An 18180-nucleotide genomic window follows, 5' to 3' on the forward strand; every position below is an offset into this window, starting at 1 on the left:
TTCAAAATCATTTTCCGGGCAAATTTATTCTACGATTGTGTGGCAGAGATGATGAATAAAATAAAAATACAAGTTAAAAAAGCTTAAAGGGACATTTTACCCCAAAATTCAAAAACACATATTTTTCTTCTTTCCTGTAGTCCTATTTATCCGTCCAGATTGTTTGGGTGAGAGTTGCCAAGTTTTGTAGATATCGATCAGCTGTAGAGATGTCTGCCTTCACTTGAATTTAATGGATCTAGATGGCGCTCAGCTTGTGGTGCTCAAAGCACAAATATATAACTTAGAAAGAAAATAGATCCTCCATGAAACTGCTCACAACAAGGTCTGTGGATTACCTTGAGTAACTGGGTCATGATTTCTGTAAGGAGACATTGTTATTGAGTGTTTTTAAATATATGTTTTGGCGCTTTGAGCACCACAAGTCAAGTGCCGTACAGTTCCACTATATTCGAGAGAAGGCAGAAGCTTTACCCCAATCCTTGGTCTATCATGTATCATTATTTATTTAGCAAAATGATGCCCTCCAGCTCTTTCCCTCTGTCTTTGTTTTCTCGGGTGACTTGTCCCTTTAAATCAGTAAGTGTGTGTATTAATGTAGAAGTCAGAGGGCTAAGCTACGTTTCCAAACACAATTTATACAACCATTTAACCCCAATCTAATCTCTTTGTTCGAAGTCCCAGCATGCCTTCATTTCTAACTAAAACACTGGAGCACTATTCTCATTTCCTCATCCAGCCAACTGTTAAATGCTGATCACTTGTCACATCCTCTCCCTCTCCTCATTTCATTAACCAGTTCATTTCCCTGAGCGCTCACTGTGACAGATGAGTTCACCGGGGCACTCTCACAGGAGCAGCTCATTAACCTTTGACATGAACCCCAGTCAGCTTTTAAAATCTGCTGTCCTGTTGAACAGTGACATCATTAACAGCAGGCTATTATTCCGAAGTTTGAGTTCATGTATAATATGCGTGCATATACAATATAAAACAGACTATTATCCTTTCATCACACAGCAAACACTGCTGCAACGGCCCTTTAATTGTTGAGTCCTGCTACAATAGCTGGCCTCACGCATGCCTCATGCAACAGATGACAGTTTATGATTAAACCTGTGCTGACAGGAGGCTGAGTAACCTATCAGCAGTGAGGATTTCTGCTCAGGCTTGTGCGGGGGCAGCTAAGCGGGACCTACGGCTCATGTGTCGGATGGATTCATTCCAGTTGCTCTCACTGGCTGCCACAGCGGATTTTCCTCTGTGCAACAGGGAGCTGGAGCTGATCCTCCTCTGTGCATGAAAACACTCTGCAAACATGGTGAGTACACAACCTCTCTACGGTGTGTGTGTCCAGTGTGGTGTGTCACACAGGCCTGCTTACTGCCTCACACACACCTGTTGCTATTTATTCACTCTCATAGTCTAAAAGTCCACTGGATAATGTTTTATTACAGGTGTCCAGAGAGATTTAAAACAAAGTCTCATATGTAACAGCGTGATTTTGCAGATAGAAGAATGGCATGAGCTTTGTGTGTGTGTGTTAAGCCACTGTGTGTGATGAATAGACAGGTTTAAGCCAGTGGGTATTGTCTGTGTGCTCCACTGATTGAGCAGATTAGAGCGTTGCTATGATACCAGTTGATGTCATTGCTCTGGTTGTGACATCTGTTTGCTCTTTTGCTTTGTAACCATTAGCGCTCATGTGGACAAAGCCTTCAAAAGTCCCCTCTTGGTTGCGCAATAAAGTCAGAAATCTATTTGGGAAGTGTTATGAAATGTTGACAGTGCAGTCTAAATTTCAGGGGTCATGAATGAGTCCATGTGACCCTGCATCATGTGTCAAGATTATAACTGAGTGACCAAAAGGGAGTCCCGCCCCCTCCCACAACCACCAAATACCTTTGAACCAGCTATTTTTTAAAGCAGGAAGCAGCCTCTCATTGTTTCCAGATGGGATCCTATGTGACCAATCACAGTTTGTGTTTGTGAAGCTGCCCCTCTCAGATCTGCTGCAACGTTACCTCTGCTCTGTCCCACCAGGCTGGTAAAATTCAGGGTCTGACTGAGGAGGAGAGGGCCCACCTACTCCCCCTGCTACGCAACGCCCAGTGGGTGGAGGTCGTGGGACGGGACGCCATTTACAAAGAGTTTATTTTTAAGGACTTCAATCAGGTTCCTACTTTATCATAGTTTATTGCACTCAGCTCTGCACAACTACTGTATGTTATGTATAAACATGGCTGCATGATTTGAGGATATGATGTTCTTTTCTTACAGGCTTTTGGTTTCATGTCCAGAGTGGCTTTACAAGCTGAGAAGATGGACCATCATCCTGAGTGGTTCAATGTCTATAATAAGGTATAAAAGTCAATGAAAAAGGACATTATGATCCTGAATTCTATAAACAGTGAATACGTCACAGCTGGACCTAAGAACTTTAGTGTGCAGGATTTAGTGCCATATAGTGAGGTTGCAGATTACAACCAATTGAAATACCCTCGCCTCACCCTCCCCTATGGTGGCTGCTAAAAACGCAAAAGGCTGCTAGTGTACAAACATGGCGGACTCTGTAAATAAAAAAAGGCTCATTCTAAGGCTACAAAAACACAATGATTCTAAGTTTCAGGTGCTACACTAATGAAAACATAATTATGAATATTTAAATCTATTTCTGACAATAGATCCACCCACATCCTGCACACTGGACCAGTTGTTTGTCATCCAAACAAAGTGAATAGTGGGAGGGCTATATCCAGGGTTTTAGTGTCTTTCAGCTTATTGTTTGGCTTTTACAGCCTGCAACTTTAATTCTCACGTCCAGACAAAGCATGGAGTTGCTTTCAGCTAAAAGCTTTGATGAACTCTCTGGACGCTACCAGTTCAGCTGACAGACGTATTTGGCAGCTAGATGGTAAACATAGTGGAGTATTTAGCAGCTAACGAGTCAGGCCCAGATATTTCTATTGGTGGTGACTGAATCAAAGCTAAAATGAAGTGAATATTGGTCTTACATCGACCAGTTGACCAGGAACACGACACCAAATGAATGCTAACGTTGCTCTGCGTCTGCACGCTGTTTGCTACCATGTTCACATCACCTGAAGTGATAATATGTCAGTGTTTTCTCTGCAGCATGTTAATGTGTTGCCCGTGTGGCTAAAAAATCAATATATGGAGGTTGAAAATACTTTTATTTTCACTTCTCAATCTTGTAAGTGAGGCACGTAGTGTGAATATAATATTTGAATTTAAACTTTAGTATATCTTCTGCCTACACATTTTCTTTTAAGAAAGTCAAAATTGTAATATTTACTTTTTAACTGACGTTTCAGTTGATGTCAGTGTGTCATCTGAACTGACATTTCAATAATGCTGTCACTGCAGCTACTTTCAGTGCTCACCTTTCAACGGTCATCTCAACTAGTTTTATCACAACAAATAACACTTTGACTGCTTTAAAGGTCTTCGCCTCAGCTGACACATCAGCTGCTTTTATCCTTTAAACTCCAATTTGTTGCACATGGAGGCTGGGGTAGATGTTTATCTGTATTTTTTGTGAAGTTGGCAATCGAACACACTCAAATCTACTAATTTTAACTTAAGTCTGTTCTAGTCACATGATGAGTGTCATGCTCACAGTTTTTTTCTTCTTCTGCTCCATTGTCCTTTGTTCCCTCAGGTTCAGATCACTCTCAGCACACATGACTGTGGGGGGTTGTCCCAGCGTGACATCACTTTGGCCACTTTCATTGACCAGGCGTCACTGATGTGAACGACACACATTAACAGTCATTCTGGAAGTCAGTCTTTCATTTCTTCATTCCACGGAGAGGAAACGTCTGAGGACGTGACCTGTAATTCCAAAGAATATGAACCAATTACTTTCAATGCATTGTGAATGATGTAGCTCTAGGTGTAGGTCACTGCAAAGGGTCCAATGACTTTAAAAAATGTTGATGTTTTTTGTTTTGTGCTTGGTGAATAAATGAGATTACTGGCCAAAGATAAATAGTAAAATCATGTTTACACATTAAAGTCATTCAAGTAACGCCTCGGCAACTATTCAACTTGTTTATACAGTTAACACTCACAGTGGTACATGTGTCCTTCTGTCAAAACTAGTGCCTTCTGTGCCAAATGTTTTTGTACTGTACCGTAATGTAGTAAATGTTATTTCTCCATCAAGCTGTTCTTGTCTTAACTGAAAAATGACCAGAATATGATTCCTCTCATCAGACTGAATGCATTTTATTGAAAACACAACAATGTAGACAACTGCTGTGGTCAGCGAAGAGTGCAACTGTGTTAACTGCTCTAAATGGGTTAACAGCATTTACTATGGATCATTTTCTAAAAAGGAAGCAGCAGGTGCTTCCTAACTTAAAATACATTTGCTAAACAAGGATGCAGTCTGACATGAACAGAGATTAAACAAAAATCTTTAAACCTTTTACATTCAGAGCCTCACATGATGACAAAGTGTACAGTAGTGGTGGACAATAGTCATAAAGAAAACATTAAAGATAATGCAATCCAGTACTAAAATTAAACATTTTAAGACTGACGTAAGGATGTATTTGATTGCATTATACTTGAAGGTCCATGTCCAACCGGTGTATGTCTGAAAGGCCAGTGGACCTTTAATTATGTTGCTGTTATGGAGCCAATTCCCTGAGGAAAATCTGCTATGACGTCATGAGTTCAAACCTCTGAAGGCACAGAGGTGAACGCTCATTATTGCTACATAATGTCCGTAAACCTACGACAACACAGACCAGGATAGATTTTCTCTGCAGACCTGTAAGCGTGTAGTCACTTTCAGATAATGCCTAAAGAGGAATTTACATGTATTTTTTTAATCAAAGGAGATTTTTGTGGCCATTCAATCATCACAATTTTTGCAAACGGGATGAGTCATTATTGGAAAAGTCTCTTTTTTTGCACGGGCATGGGTTTCCACACCCTGTTGGGCAAGGTATTTAAGGACGAATGGACACATGATGATGAGCGTTAGTGGGGGTGTTATGTCCTCTTTCTTTGATGTAACAAAAAAAAAATGCACATGAAAGAACCTACATACATTCACACCTAATCTCTTTAAACTTGAAAACACAAGTCACAAAACAGACTCACAAATTAGAGTGATTAATAAACACCCAGTGGTCACACAAATGGTTAAATTACTCTAACAAGGCAGATATGCTATCATTCAATGCTATGCGTCTAATGATTTATCTCTTAAACAGTAATAGAGCATTCCCCTTTGTTTCACTTCATAAAAGAAAAAAAGGTACGTATTGCACAGACATGGAAATAATTTCATGGAAATACACAATTTCAACAAGCAATATTAGGAAAGAAAGAAAAGAATGATAAAAGGTCCTTTTGGTGTTACAATATGCATCGTTAAGTTGTCAACCTGTTAGTTAATGTGTAAATATCCTGCTGAATGGATATCTAACCTAATATATCCACATTCAGACAAGGCTGGGAATGAGTCCGTCCCAAGAAAACCTCTATCACAGTGACTCTGTTTTCTTTCAGTTTCAGTGTGTCTAATAACACTTTGAGTACAGTCAAATATCTAAACAACGTAAGTTAATAATGTCAGAAATGGTTGCCCTGTTAGAATGTGTTTCAATGGATGAATAAGTGATATTTGCATTGAGTAGAAACTGAGGTAGATTGAATTAGGAGACAAATTATTAAAATAAGGTGGTACACAGGTGACTATAGAGGAAATATTAAGTTATAGACCCGGGTTGGAACCAGTCTTCAGTCCAGTCTGTTAAAGGATGTTACACCTTTTGTTGTATTTCAGCTACTGCGTGAAAAAAAAAGCCCTTTTCCTTTTCTGAAAAACAAACAACAAAATAAACAAAGTGGCTGATAAGCGTCCGGAAGCCACTTTCAAAATATTCATGCCCTAGTTGCAACTTCTCCCAATTTAAATCTAAAGATAATTAAATGGAATATTAATGGCATTAAAAGCTCCCACAATGTTAATCATTCTCCCACTGCCTACAAATCCAAACGCTGCGATGGACCACGAATGCAGACTTAAAACTAAATGAATGTCATCGAGTGCTGACAAACAAGGACATGCACGATCATGCTTACAGACAAACTTCTACCATAACATCAGAATTGCAGTTTCAAGTGATTTACAGATTAACCTGATATGCTCCTGTCAGGGCGTTGCAGTGCTTTTACAGTATAAATGCTGTTTTCCAGAGAACTATTTCATGATAACACCTTCGACAGGCCTCTGCATGTAGAGCCGGTCTAGAGCAGTACGTCACGTGCCATGCTAGAGGGCAGCACAGCGCTTCTTACAAGCTATCAGTGGTCTGTGTTTCTGCTGAGTCATCACAGAGAGTGAAGCAGTGATGGCAGCAAGCTGAAATGTTCTGACAAAAAAAAAAAGATTATGACAGACATATGAATTAAAGAAAAGCAAAAATTGAAATGGACTTTTTAAACAAATAAAATAACACACACAAACTCACACACTTCCACTACATTGATCAAATGAAAAGACTAAAACATGTTTGGAACCAGTCATTTCTTCTCTCACATCCCTCTGGGCTGATTCAAATGACGATGGCTTGTGCTTCAAAGATCTTTGCAGATGTTTTTCCGTATGGTCTATGTATGCAAGATAAGGCAACCATTGAGCGATTAACTCTGGAAGGAGGCAAGCGGGTTTCCCTGCGTGCGACGGGTTCGAACCAGGAGGGCCAAGTCCTGCTTCAGTGGGCTTTGCCGTTGCCGTTCATGTGGCTGGTGTTTGACTTGGCCACCTCAGTGCTGTAGAGACAGTCCAAGAAACCTTGGGAGATCTCTGTCACCATGGATCTGTCTGGGATGGACTGGGCCATGCCGTAGATCGCTCCCTGAAGCAGCAGGAAGACATGAGTGAGTTTACACCAGTAATAAAATAAATCACACACTTGTATCCTTTAACACTATTAGATAATCAGACTATGGCGTTCAGAACATTTAAGGAAGTGTTTGACGATTTACTTTTCTTGGTGCGACCACTTACAACCCTGTCTTGACTACTTGAGCGTCTGTAACTGTTCTGCTCCTAAATCCCCCAGCAAACCTTTCAACAACCCCGAGGGAGCATATTTTTTCTTAGCTGTATATGGAGAGGTTGGCACAGAGGTTTTCAAAGTCTGACGCTCACCCCCGCCCCTCAGACCAAATAGAGTAATACTGACTCTAAAAATATGTGTATCAAGTCTGTGTATTCAGATCTCATCAGAGTACCTTTTATAGCATAAATTGTGGCAATCAGGCTCAAATGGCTTTAAAGTACCTTAATCTCCTCTGTAGTATGTGTCAGAGCCTCTGCAGCGGCTCCAACTGCAGACTGTGTTGATCATAACTAACTTCCTGTTGTTTTTAGAGCACTGCACCCATTTATTTCACCTTATAGCGTCTGTACCTAATTTCTCTCCCTCCGCAAACCCCTGCAACTCTCTTGTGCCTACCAGGGGGATTTAGAGTTTGAAAGCCTCCTCTGTTAGCCTACTACTAAAATTGTCACGTAAATAATAAAAAAAAATACATAAAGACATTGAAAACAAACTCTAAATTTGTCAATTGATTTCATTTTTGTATATCATTTGTATTTTAGTGTAAATCTCAGGGTGTATTTCTCTATAACTCTACATTTGGCCATTGTTTTCATTTCTATTATTAAAATGAAGGTGACGCATCATTCATGGGTGTGCTCTTAACCAACCTGACTGGTGCAACGCAGGTTTGTGCCAGTTGGGTGGAGTTTCCACTACTTAAAAACACACAACTGCACATGCAGCTTGTGTCGAATTGAGTCAATGACGAAAACAAATTGCCACGTGTATCAACAGCGTAGTAAACAGCAGAGCCTGGTAAACATATTTCACATGGTTTGTAATGCCGCAATACAAATGGTAATTGTACTTTCTCACACTTGCCTGTAATTACCAGCTGGTAAAAGATTAGATTAAAGTGTGGCCTTAAATATAGATGAGAGTTTAATTACAGCATTTTAAACAATGTAATTTTCTAAATGCTAGTTTCTCTTTAAATAACTTGCAGGGTGTAATACAAGTCCAGTCATTGTGGTAGAAAATTTGGGACAAAAAGGTTTAATTTTGACCATTGACATGGTTAGTTAACCTTAAAGGGCTCAGCATCCTACACATTTGCCTTACTTAATCTAAGGAGGCTTCAAGTGTCTAGAGGTAAAGATAAGATGGCCTTGAAGGGTTACACACATTGTGTCCATGTGTCAAGTGTTACCAAAATCTTCATTGACGTCAGATTTGTGTTGTAGGAAACTTAAATGCGCAAGTAATTACAAGTGAGGCTTATCTTGTTTATTCTTCTATTCATCAAAGTAAAGCCTGACCAGAAGTACAAGTTTTCCCACATCCCCTTAGGGATGTGCTGCTTCTATCTACAAAATAAGACCTTAAACTAAATTAGTACTTATTCTGTTATAGAATAGCCTCAAAAGCCAACTTGTTTAGTGCAGCAGTGTCCTTGTACATACTTGTTGTTTGGGTTGATAAGACAGACACACACTTTTAAAGGCTTGTGTACTATTTAAATCTTTTGCTGTATATTCAACAAGTGTGTAAGCAGAACTAGCTCACCATTCCTGTGGTTTTCTCTTTGGGGTTCTTCATGATGATGGCAACCTGCTCTTTGACATCACGGACAAACCGGTCAGCGACACCCGGCTGTGTGTGCAGAACTGTGCAACAGATGTGGATGCTGGGAGAGAGAAGATCATACACTTGTTACATTCTTGACTAATCATAAATGCTACAATTTTAAATGATCGTTACTATTTTTTTTTTGTACAATACCTGGATGGGTACTGCAGTGTGTTCAAATTCCAGCCCTTTGTCGTCAGTGCGTTAGACAGGCGGAAAATATCAAAAACATCTGAGCCTATTGCCACCACCGACACCTCTGGATCTCCAAACACAGTCACGCCTTTTATCTTGCGGATTCTGTCAATAATAAAAACAACAAATGTACACATTGAAGGCGATAAGATAAATGACCTATGAAATAAAAATTCAAGAGCTCTGCTTTCGTGTCAACAAGTGTGAAGTGTCTTACTCTGTTTTGATTTTGCGTGCAGTGCTAATGATCTTCTTGGTTGCGTCGATGTATCCGCTCTCTCCCATGTGCATCATGGTGGCCCAGCAGGCAGCGATGATTCCTCCCGGCCTGGAGCCTGCAACAGAGGGCGAGGCATAGATTCCCCCCTGCCAGTCTGGAGCTACAAAGTACTGGTAGTGACGGTACTTTTTATCGCTGTACAGGATCACTGAGGAACCTTTGGGGGCGTAACCGTACTGGAGAGGAATGCAGGAACACACACAGGGTTAAAATACTATGAAACGGCCTAGAGCCTCTTAAAATAAAACACTGAACTTTAAATTCCATGATTTTTACATTATACCAACTACAATGTCTATTTCCAGGATTTTTTATTCGATATAACTTTTTTTAAACCTTGTGTATTTGTTCTTTTGGTGAAGGGAAGAACACAAGTGTGAGAAAAGAGTAAGTCAGTGAGCTTTAAAGATCTGAAGGGAATAAATAGCCACTCCTTACCTTGTGGGTGTCTGCAGAAATGCTGGTAACACCTTTTAACCTGAAGTCAAACGGGGCGAGTTGGTAACCAGCCTTGGCCATGAACACAATGAGAAAACCTCCCAGACAGGCATCCACATGCAGCGGGAGGTTGTAACGTTCAGCCAGCTGGAACACACCGAGGGAAAGTTTCAGAGATTTGACTTCCCCGTTTCATTTCAGGACATATTTATAGTGGGAAAATGTTTCACTTCAAACCTTTGATACTTCCTCAATGGGATCCATGATTCCATGAGGAAACTGAGGCGCTGAGCACACGAGCATGGCGGTGTTCTTGGTGATGGCTCTCTTCATTGCCTTGAAAGAGAAGAAACAATAAATAATAATAACAACTAACGTCTAAGAATAGCAGTCGATTAGCTAATATGTATACTGTATATTCACCTTCACGTCTACTTTCATAGTTTTCTTGTCCAGGGGAATGTGAATGAGCTTCATCCCAAAGTAATGTGCTGCTTTGTCAAAGGCTGCGTGGACGCTCACAGGTGCAAGACTGGAAAAACACGAACATAATGTTAGTGGAAAACACAAGTCAAGAACAAGCCGTAAAATTGGCCCATGTCTTCAAGTATTTAATTCGAGTTTTCTTTATAAGCATGACCATGATTAAGTACAGCCCTACCCTATACATGTTTTGCATGTTTAAAAATTCAGATTGTAAGAAAAAAAGCCAAATAAAGGTGAGACATTTGAGAGACAAGAGGTGCTGCGAGTTCTGAGAAAGCCAGCCACCTGCAATGTGCTTTTTTCTTCTCAAAATCAGATACGACAACAGGAGGAAGTTAAGGGGCGCCCCAGTAACTCAGCTGGTAGAGCGTGTGCCACATGTACAGAGGCTGTATTCTTGCCGCAGCCCCCCAGGATTCAAAACAGATCTGTGGCCCTTTGCTGCATGTCTCTCACCCAGTTTCCTGTTACTCTTTAGCTGTTCTATCGACTGAAGCTTGTACAAGACCTAGATAGACAAATGGACTGATAACAAAAAAGCTGAAATTGCTCTTCAACCTTAATAAAGCTCCTCTTACATTTCGGGGTATTTGACACCTCGTTCATACGCCATGTCTCTGTAAGCCTTGCAGGCCATCAGGATGCTCTCAGTTCCCCCTGAAGTAACCTGGACAAAAAGACAGAAAGTTGTTTAGGTTAAATCAATCAATGCTATAGGTCCTTCCGTCCTTAACTTACACAATGTGTGTGCCAATGTCTATGATAACTTACTGTGCCGCAGGAGTTAGGTCCACCGTGGAAGAGTGTGCAAGACATTCTGACAACCTCTGCCTCCATCTTTCTTACACCAGGGAAGATGTCTGGGTGAAGCGGGTTGCTCCACGCAAAATCTCCATATACCTGGCAACACAAAAGTAAAGATCTGCATGAAACACAAACAACTGCAGCAGTAGTCCCTTTCAAAAAAAAATGCAAAGTGTAAAAAATCGTGTAAAATGTATAACTGTGGGGACTTGCTGCTGTCAGCTAGTTAGCTCGGTACGCTGTGCAGTTAGTAGCCCTGGGCAACAGGGGAGTGATGGTGTTTACGTCATGGGCAAAGCAACTGGATTTAGTAGCCTCCCTGTGAACATGGCCAGACTGGGTGATTTACAGTGGTTCGTATCAGAACTATGATTGAGTGAGTTTTATTTTATATCTGTAGAGCTTTTATGAAGCATATAACAAGGCAAACTAAGAGAGAGAGAAGAGAGAAGTGAATTGTATTTTTCTGTTTAGTAAGGAAAATCGGTGTAAGAATATTTCCTTTCTTGACATTTTGTGAGTTTATTTTGTTTATTTTTTAGACTAAAAAAGCTAAGAGAGCTTGTCAAACAAAGAAAACTCACGGTTTGTCTTTGATTTAGCGTTAAAAATGTTATTTGTTTCTTCGCATTCAGTTGATGATTTTAGTTCATTTTCTGAATGTTTTAAACTTAAATTCTGACATACACATTACACACTACACCTTAAGAGGCAAAAAAAGGGAGTTGTTGTTCAAAAAATACAAAAACCACACAGAAAATAACTGAGTTCTGCTTACTGTAGCGAAAACCAATATGTATTCACGTTCAACCTTGACAACTGGTGCTTGGAATGCCAAAGTCCAGAGATGTGAACAAAGATGCATACCTTCACCAGGAGTTTGGTCAGTGATTCATCACCCCAGTACACTGCACCTGAAACACATCCTTTCTCCCACTGCACCTCATCTGCAACGACAGAAATCTCTGTTTATTCTCAAAGAAATAGGAAGGAAAGGGCCACTAGTTTTCTTAAAAGTAATGTAGACTGAAAATAGTTTTCAGACAGTCAGCTTTAGAGATAATGAACCCTGAAGCTCAGGAATGAATGATGACTTACTCAGAGTCTCGTACTCTCTGATTTTATCCAGCACTTGGTTCTGAGAGAGGCCTTTAGAGGGCAGCTGTTTAGTGTAGCTCATCCCCTCCTTCAGAGTACAGAGACTGGCAGACATGTCATCCAACGCCTTGTTGAGCTGGCTCTGAATCTGTTATAAAGAGAGGACAAAGTTAATTTATGGGCATCGACTGTCTCTGCAGTAAAAACAACAGTAAAGCATATCATTCCCTAAAATGAGTGAATGTGAAGTGACTGTGTTTCAGACTGAACGTGACAACATGTCCACTAGCAACACTTTTGATAAAATCTGAAAGTTTCCTCATAATGACCAGAAGTAACCCACTGTTATCTCCAGTGCATGATGTTACTGTAAGTGTGCCAAAGGTCTGACCCCCCCCCCCCCCCCCCCCACCCGCCCTGCAACATGCTTTACTCAGTCATCTAAGAATGACTCATAAGAGCCTCAGACAGTACAATCATTGCACATCTGCTGAGAAAAGAAGGAACAGATTCACCACTGATACTTACCTTCCCCCCAACAAAGGGTATTTTTCTGATGAGTCGAAAGCACTGCTTCTTGATCCGGGATCTGAGACCTATTAGCCAAAAACACAAAGGCAGCAGCTGTGGTGAAAAGGCTGGCACACATGCAACCACAAACATTGAACAGCTGACTATGACCCATAATCACACGTCGAGACAAGACGTGGCTTATGAAATCTGGAGCCATGTTCACAAAGCTTTTCATTCTGATCATGTTTTCCTACTTGTTTCCTTAAAGAAGACTCACTCTAACCAACTTTCAGAGCTGAAGTCAGACGGGTGGAGCCGACCTTGTTGCTGTGGAATTCAACCACTGATTGATTGATAGCACATCTAGAAAGTCTTGTTGATTGAAGGAATTTCTTAGTCAAACAGACAGTAGAAACAAGTCGTCAATATATACGAGGGAAGCTACCAGGAAGCTATTCATTTTCTTTGCTCAGACCACATTTTGAAATACCACACAGGAGGTCAAACCTCATGTTAAAAGCTCAGAGAATATGACTGAAAATTACAGTGTGGCAACCAAACTCACACATTATTAAACCAGCCGAAAAGGAGCATTGACTCCAAACGCTTTGTGAACATGGCCTCCCTGTGTTAGCACCTGATTTAGTTCCCAGCAGGCCTACTTTCTACCCATGCATCACGTGTGAAAGATTACTTTCTTGCTGGAAGAGGAAGCCTTTGATCCAGACTGCTCCCAGCGTGGTGATGAAAGTGGCTCCGATGATCTGCCATGGCTCCAGGTCCGCGCAGTGGGAGTTGACCTGCCGCCGGCCCTCCTCCAGGTAAACCAGGAGCATCTCCTTATACACTTCCAAGGCACTCTGGACACACAGACACATGCATCTGTTACAATATGTGAAGGTTGTTTTGGATTCACAAAAGATTTTACGGGTGCAGAACATAATTTTAACGGCATGATTTATGCTTTTCATGTAACAATATGTAGGATTGCGTGGGTTTTGTGGCAGACTGTTCAGCACACATCATTTATGTCATAATGCAAAAAATCCACAAAAACTTGCGTCACTGCAAATATATGTCAACACATCTTTTCTCGTGACTAAAGAAAAATGGGGAAGTGATGATTTTCAACCCTGTGATGTTGAAAGTTAGTCATCATTTGTAAATGCCATGCTGCTTATTCAACATCTACAGTCTTAGTACTTCCTAAACAGCGAACTAGAATAGTTAAAAATTGATTTGCCTTGAAATTCCTTAAAAATATGCCTTGAATTTCAAAACACTGACTGTCTCCAACAAAGCACTCTTAAGGAAGAGTAACTTTGTAACTAGTTACTTTAAAAAGTAACTTTTTAAAGGAGCTTCGCCTAGTGCTAGAACATACATTGCCAACATGTTGAAGTTAAAAATGTCTAGGGCTGCAAGTAACAATAATTTTCATTGTCTGTTAATCTGACAATGATTTTCTAGATTGAAAGATTAGTTGTTTGATTCATAAAATGTCAGACAATAGTGAAAAATGTTGAACAGTGTCTTGCATTGTCCATAACCTAAAGATATTGAGTTTACCGTCACTGAGGAGTAAAGAAACCTGGAAATATTCACATTTAAGAAGCTGGAATGAGACATTTTTTTACCCAATTTTTAATTAGAAAATTACTGAAAATGATTTATCGATTATCAAAACAGTTGCCAATTAACTGACTAGTAGCTACAGCTCCGAAGACGTCCAAAATGATCCTAGAATATGAATAACTATGAACATGTGTATTACTGCTGGTTAGTGGTGTTTTGTTCATATATAAAGCAATATCATAAATCACAAATTCAAGCACTTACATCAGAAGACATGATCGGACCTACAGAGCCGCCACCACACTTATACTCTCAGCAGGTTTTCAGACGTTCGTCTCTTGGTTCTCCAGGTGAGAGTGAGAAAACGCTCGGAGCTAAATAGATCACTCTCACTGGACTCCGCCCACCTACCAGACTGCCAACAACACATCCAGCCAGCTGATGGGATGTTTTGCAATCAATCAGGATCAGACAAGACAGTGGCCTTACCAATAGACAGAACTATAAATGAAATTGTACATCAAGCAATTCAGATAACTGACAAATGTGATATTTGTTCTGAATGCTGCTTCATAGGTACATCAAAATTATCTTTCCATTATCTGTCCTGAGTTGTGCTTTTATGACAACAGGCTGATAGCAAGAGGGCTTGTTTCTCCACCTCAGCCATAATCAGATGGAGGAAAGCTTAAGGTTCAATGATAATATCTCAAGTATTTCCAGCCTTGTCTGCCTGAAATGAACCTCCTATAATAGCATAATGAGTTTATTTCATTGTGCAATTAAGATACTGTCTTAATTATGTCTGATAGTCTCTCAGTCTGTCTCCACCTGAAAGAATGTGAGTTATCATTTCAGCCTTATCAATCAAAGCATCACATCAAATTCAAACGTAAAGAGTTTGATGCTGAGAAAATCAAGTGTTTTTTTAGTGAACGGAAATTTAGTGGAGGGCTGTCAGTGAGCCACAGGTGTCCGCCCCCCTGCCCAGACTGCAGCTGTCATACCTGCCCGTCTGGATAGCTAGCTCTTATACAGGTTTAGCCAGATCGGCTGCACAGGGCAGAGTGGGAAGCAATGGAAAATAAGACATTAATGTGTGTAGGCTGCAAATTTTTATAATGATGTCTGTATGTAAATGTAGAGTAAAGGTGTAAAGCCTATCAGTGACCGTTGTCACGCATCAGTCATAAAGGAAAGATTAAATTGTGTTATCTAACATGTGTGCAAAAGGCCAAGAGACAAGCCTCTTTTTTGTTATCCAACACATTTTCTATCCACCCACACTTTTTCTAAACCATTCAGTTCTATCTTTGCCTCAGGAAAACTTATACAGACTTCACACAAAGACTCGCAGACTAGCAGCATTGTCCGACTCATTGTCGAGCAGTGGACGCCCATTCCTTTGCTCCCCTTCATTCAGCGTTTGACTATTCTGTAAGGAGAGCTTTTGTTGTCTCTGAGGGGAGGTCATGTTCTCATGGAAATGTACTGGGGTGTGTGAGGTGGCTGCTCCTGGATACATCAAGGGAAAACACCACTATGAGCGCACGCACGACATCACCGTGGCTTGTTGTCAGAGACAGATCCAGAAATCATTCAAGGGGGAATAATTACAGCCGTGGGAGGTTTTCCTCAGAGCCTCAGCGCAATCGTGACATGAGCTGACATTTAGCCGTAAATCAAAATCAAGCTGTTTGAGTCACTTCTTCTTTCTCTTCCTGGATTTGACCTGAGGGAGTCCAGACTGTGACAGACACAGTTTGGAGGTCGATTTTGCATTGACAGCAGATCTATATGTGTGTCAGACGTGCAGCTGCCCTCTAGTGCTGGCTCCTCTGTCTGATGTCTGCTATCAGCACAACTTGATTCTGCTCCTTTAAGGAAAATCCCACAAATCTCAACAGCTCTCTAGCGGCAGGACTAAGAGTAGTGCTTTGTTTAAACTTCCTGCAGGTTTAAGTTGAACAGAACAGGATCTCTAATTTTAAACAGTGGGTGCTACAGTAAACAATAGGAGGGAGCTCTAACACACAGCAGGCACCTCATCAAAGAGGAAAGCAGATTTTGACTTAATAGCAGCATAACTTGAAGCTTTACACAGGCAGCACAGTTGACGACTTTCTTTATTGTCTTCTTATGTGTTAGGCTCATTTCATGTAAAGTGTCCCATCTCAGGAGCCATAGTATGCATGTAGGTTGAATGTTTCTTTCAAAAACCAGCCATTTATCTGTAACACAAGGCTTTGATAACGAGAGTCACTATCAGACACACTGTTTGTGGACTTCGAGCATCCCTGAGAGCAAAACAAGTGGGCTCATTAGCTCACTTCACTATTGATAAACAACTCTTCGCCTCTTCGAGCGTCTTGTAGCAGCACCGCCACCGTCCTGTGTTTAATGTGGGGGGAAAAAACAGACTAAAGTGAAGCGACACCTACCAAGTAATCCATGTTGTCGAGGTAGCTCTCACCGAAAGCCCTCTTTTCTCGTCTGCTACTCGGGGAAAGTCACCTCCAGCAGCCTGCTCTGAGTCTTCGGCTCTCATTTACATGCTACTATCAAACACAGCAGCAAGCTAGCCCCGAGTCAGGAAGTAGCCAACAGGCTGCGCGCGGCCCGAGGAGCAGTAGATCTGACGGCGCTGTGGATAGGTCCGATCACGTGCAAATATGGCGTCCGTGTGACGCAGGTGATATGTAGATCTGCTGTTCGTGAGAGCGGAGCGCCGCGCGGTTTGACACCCACCACTGGATGAGTTAGCAAAGACCTGGTGCTGCGTTTACATGCTGTCGTGAAAGCCAACTCCGAGGCATTTCAGTGCCCTCAATAAAAACAATAACAAAAAATTAAACATGGACCATAGCCAGGATTTTAGAAATACTGAGAAATACCCTGAAAACACCAGCATCATCTTTTTTTATAACTTTATTTAGAATACGTACATTGCAGTTTCTAGTAGAAATATTGATCTTGTATTCTTCAAACAGACAAAAAAAAAAAACAGACTTGAGTCCATCTTTGTGGCTGTGCTTTTTAAAAATGGGTTGTTTGGAAAGAGGTAGAAGAATTTTCTCAATCCATAAAGCAACTCTTAATCCGGAAGTTTAACTGAAAAATTTTAATTCATCAAGTTTGGAGACTGATGCTTTTTATTTTCACTTCTGTTGAGGAAATAATAAACCCTGTAATTCTTATCATATCCTATTTATTGGCCAAAATTGTAAGACCATTGGGACCAGTACATACAATTCAAAAGGTACCTGCAGAGTGCTAAAACTCCCAAATTCGCAGACAAAAATACAGAGACTGTGTCCTTAAAGATAACTATGACTTTGAGTGAATTAATTAAAATGGATGTGAGACTGTTATTTTGACGTATCACGTGATACTGAGCTACTCTTCTGTGAGAAGCCGTGTGTGTGAAGTTTTATAGAAAAGGGTGATGTATTTTGTTTACAACTGTGATGGGTTGTTCACCTTTATTCCACTTTTTGTTTCCATATTTTCGACATTACCCGAAGGCACCATGTGGTCCTGCTTTTATAACGTGACATGTTGTTTTGTTTTTAGGAGTGAGAACAGCGCCGCAGAGCAGCCGAGCAGCGGTACTGCAACTACACCTGCAACGGCAACAATATGATGAAGACACAGGCTGCAGATACAACTGTGATGTCTGTGTGAGACAGATTCCAGTCCGTTAAAGGAAATGTTTTTGCTTTTTTACATTAATATTAATGTTGAAACTAGACAGATAAAGTGAAAATATAAGAACAACAAAGGAATTGTTGTATTTCTTTCATTTTCTGAGGCGATAATATAATAATACACTTTATTTATACAGCCTTTTTTTAGCACAAAGTTTCAAAGTGCTTTATAAAAGAAAAGAAATTCAGACATGCTGATAAAATGAGAATAAAAGACATAAAAACAATACAAATAATGTAATATGATGGACCAATGTCTGTGAAACAATAAGTCAGTGAGCTCAGCCTGTGGTGCACATGTTGGCTGCAAATATGTGACAGACTGCTGTTTTTTATCCTTTCTACAGACTCGTTTGTAGAGCTGGTA

The 18180-nt window shown here is 40.6% G+C and overlaps 2 protein-coding genes across 3 annotated transcripts; one reads left to right on the top strand and one right to left on the bottom strand.

The window, feature by feature from the left end:
* Positions 1-1167: 1167 nt before the first annotated feature.
* pcbd1 (pterin-4 alpha-carbinolamine dehydratase/dimerization cofactor of hepatocyte nuclear factor 1 alpha) lies at positions 1168-4184 on the top strand. The gene is made up of 4 exons (XM_084376250.1): positions 1168-1321; positions 2044-2175; positions 2281-2361; positions 3683-4184. The coding sequence occupies exons 1-4, from the start codon at positions 1319-1321 to the stop codon at positions 3773-3775; spliced, it is 309 nt and encodes a 102-aa protein (XP_084232376.1). The 5' UTR covers positions 1168-1318; the 3' UTR covers positions 3776-4184.
* Positions 4185-4235: 51 nt separating this feature from the next.
* Positions 4236-16704, bottom strand: sgpl1 (sphingosine-1-phosphate lyase 1). 2 transcript variants are annotated; one of them, XM_084376248.1, is made up of 14 exons: positions 16548-16704; positions 13226-13391; positions 12547-12614; positions 12019-12166; positions 11788-11867; positions 10888-11016; positions 10695-10783; positions 10054-10162; positions 9868-9966; positions 9631-9777; positions 9130-9368; positions 8871-9017; positions 8655-8775; positions 4236-6899 (listed from the first exon to the last, which is right to left on the bottom strand). In XM_084376248.1, the coding sequence occupies exons 1-14, from the start codon at positions 16557-16559 to the stop codon at positions 6756-6758; spliced, it is 1698 nt and encodes a 565-aa protein (XP_084232374.1). In that variant the 5' UTR covers positions 16560-16704; the 3' UTR covers positions 4236-6755. The 2 variants fall into 2 exon arrangements, with proteins under 2 accessions (XP_084232374.1, XP_084232375.1); XM_084376249.1 differs by lacking the exon at positions 16548-16704 and adding an exon at positions 14371-14552.
* Between the last annotated feature and the right edge of the window lie 1476 nt (positions 16705-18180).

Source organism: Pagrus pagrus (assembly GCF_965226575.1).
Source record: "Pagrus pagrus genome assembly, chromosome: 15".
Taxonomy (NCBI): domain Eukaryota; kingdom Metazoa; phylum Chordata; class Actinopteri; order Spariformes; family Sparidae; genus Pagrus; species Pagrus pagrus.

Excerpts from the sequence above, each read along its gene's own strand:
- sgpl1 (XM_084376248.1), bottom strand. Across the intron at positions 11,868-12,018 it reads CAGAGAGTACGAGACTCTGA|ATGAGGTGCAGTGGGAGAAA; the intron begins GTAAGTCATCAT and ends CTGTCGTTGCAG. Across the intron at positions 11,017-11,787 it reads TGACCAAACTCCTGGTGAAG|GTATATGGAGATTTTGCGTG; the intron begins GTATGCATCTTT and ends TTGTGTTGCCAG.
- pcbd1 (XM_084376250.1), top strand. Across the intron at positions 2,176-2,280 it reads TTTTTAAGGACTTCAATCAG|GCTTTTGGTTTCATGTCCAG; the intron begins GTTCCTACTTTA and ends CTTTTCTTACAG. Across the intron at positions 2,362-3,682 it reads GGTTCAATGTCTATAATAAG|GTTCAGATCACTCTCAGCAC; the intron begins GTATAAAAGTCA and ends TTGTTCCCTCAG.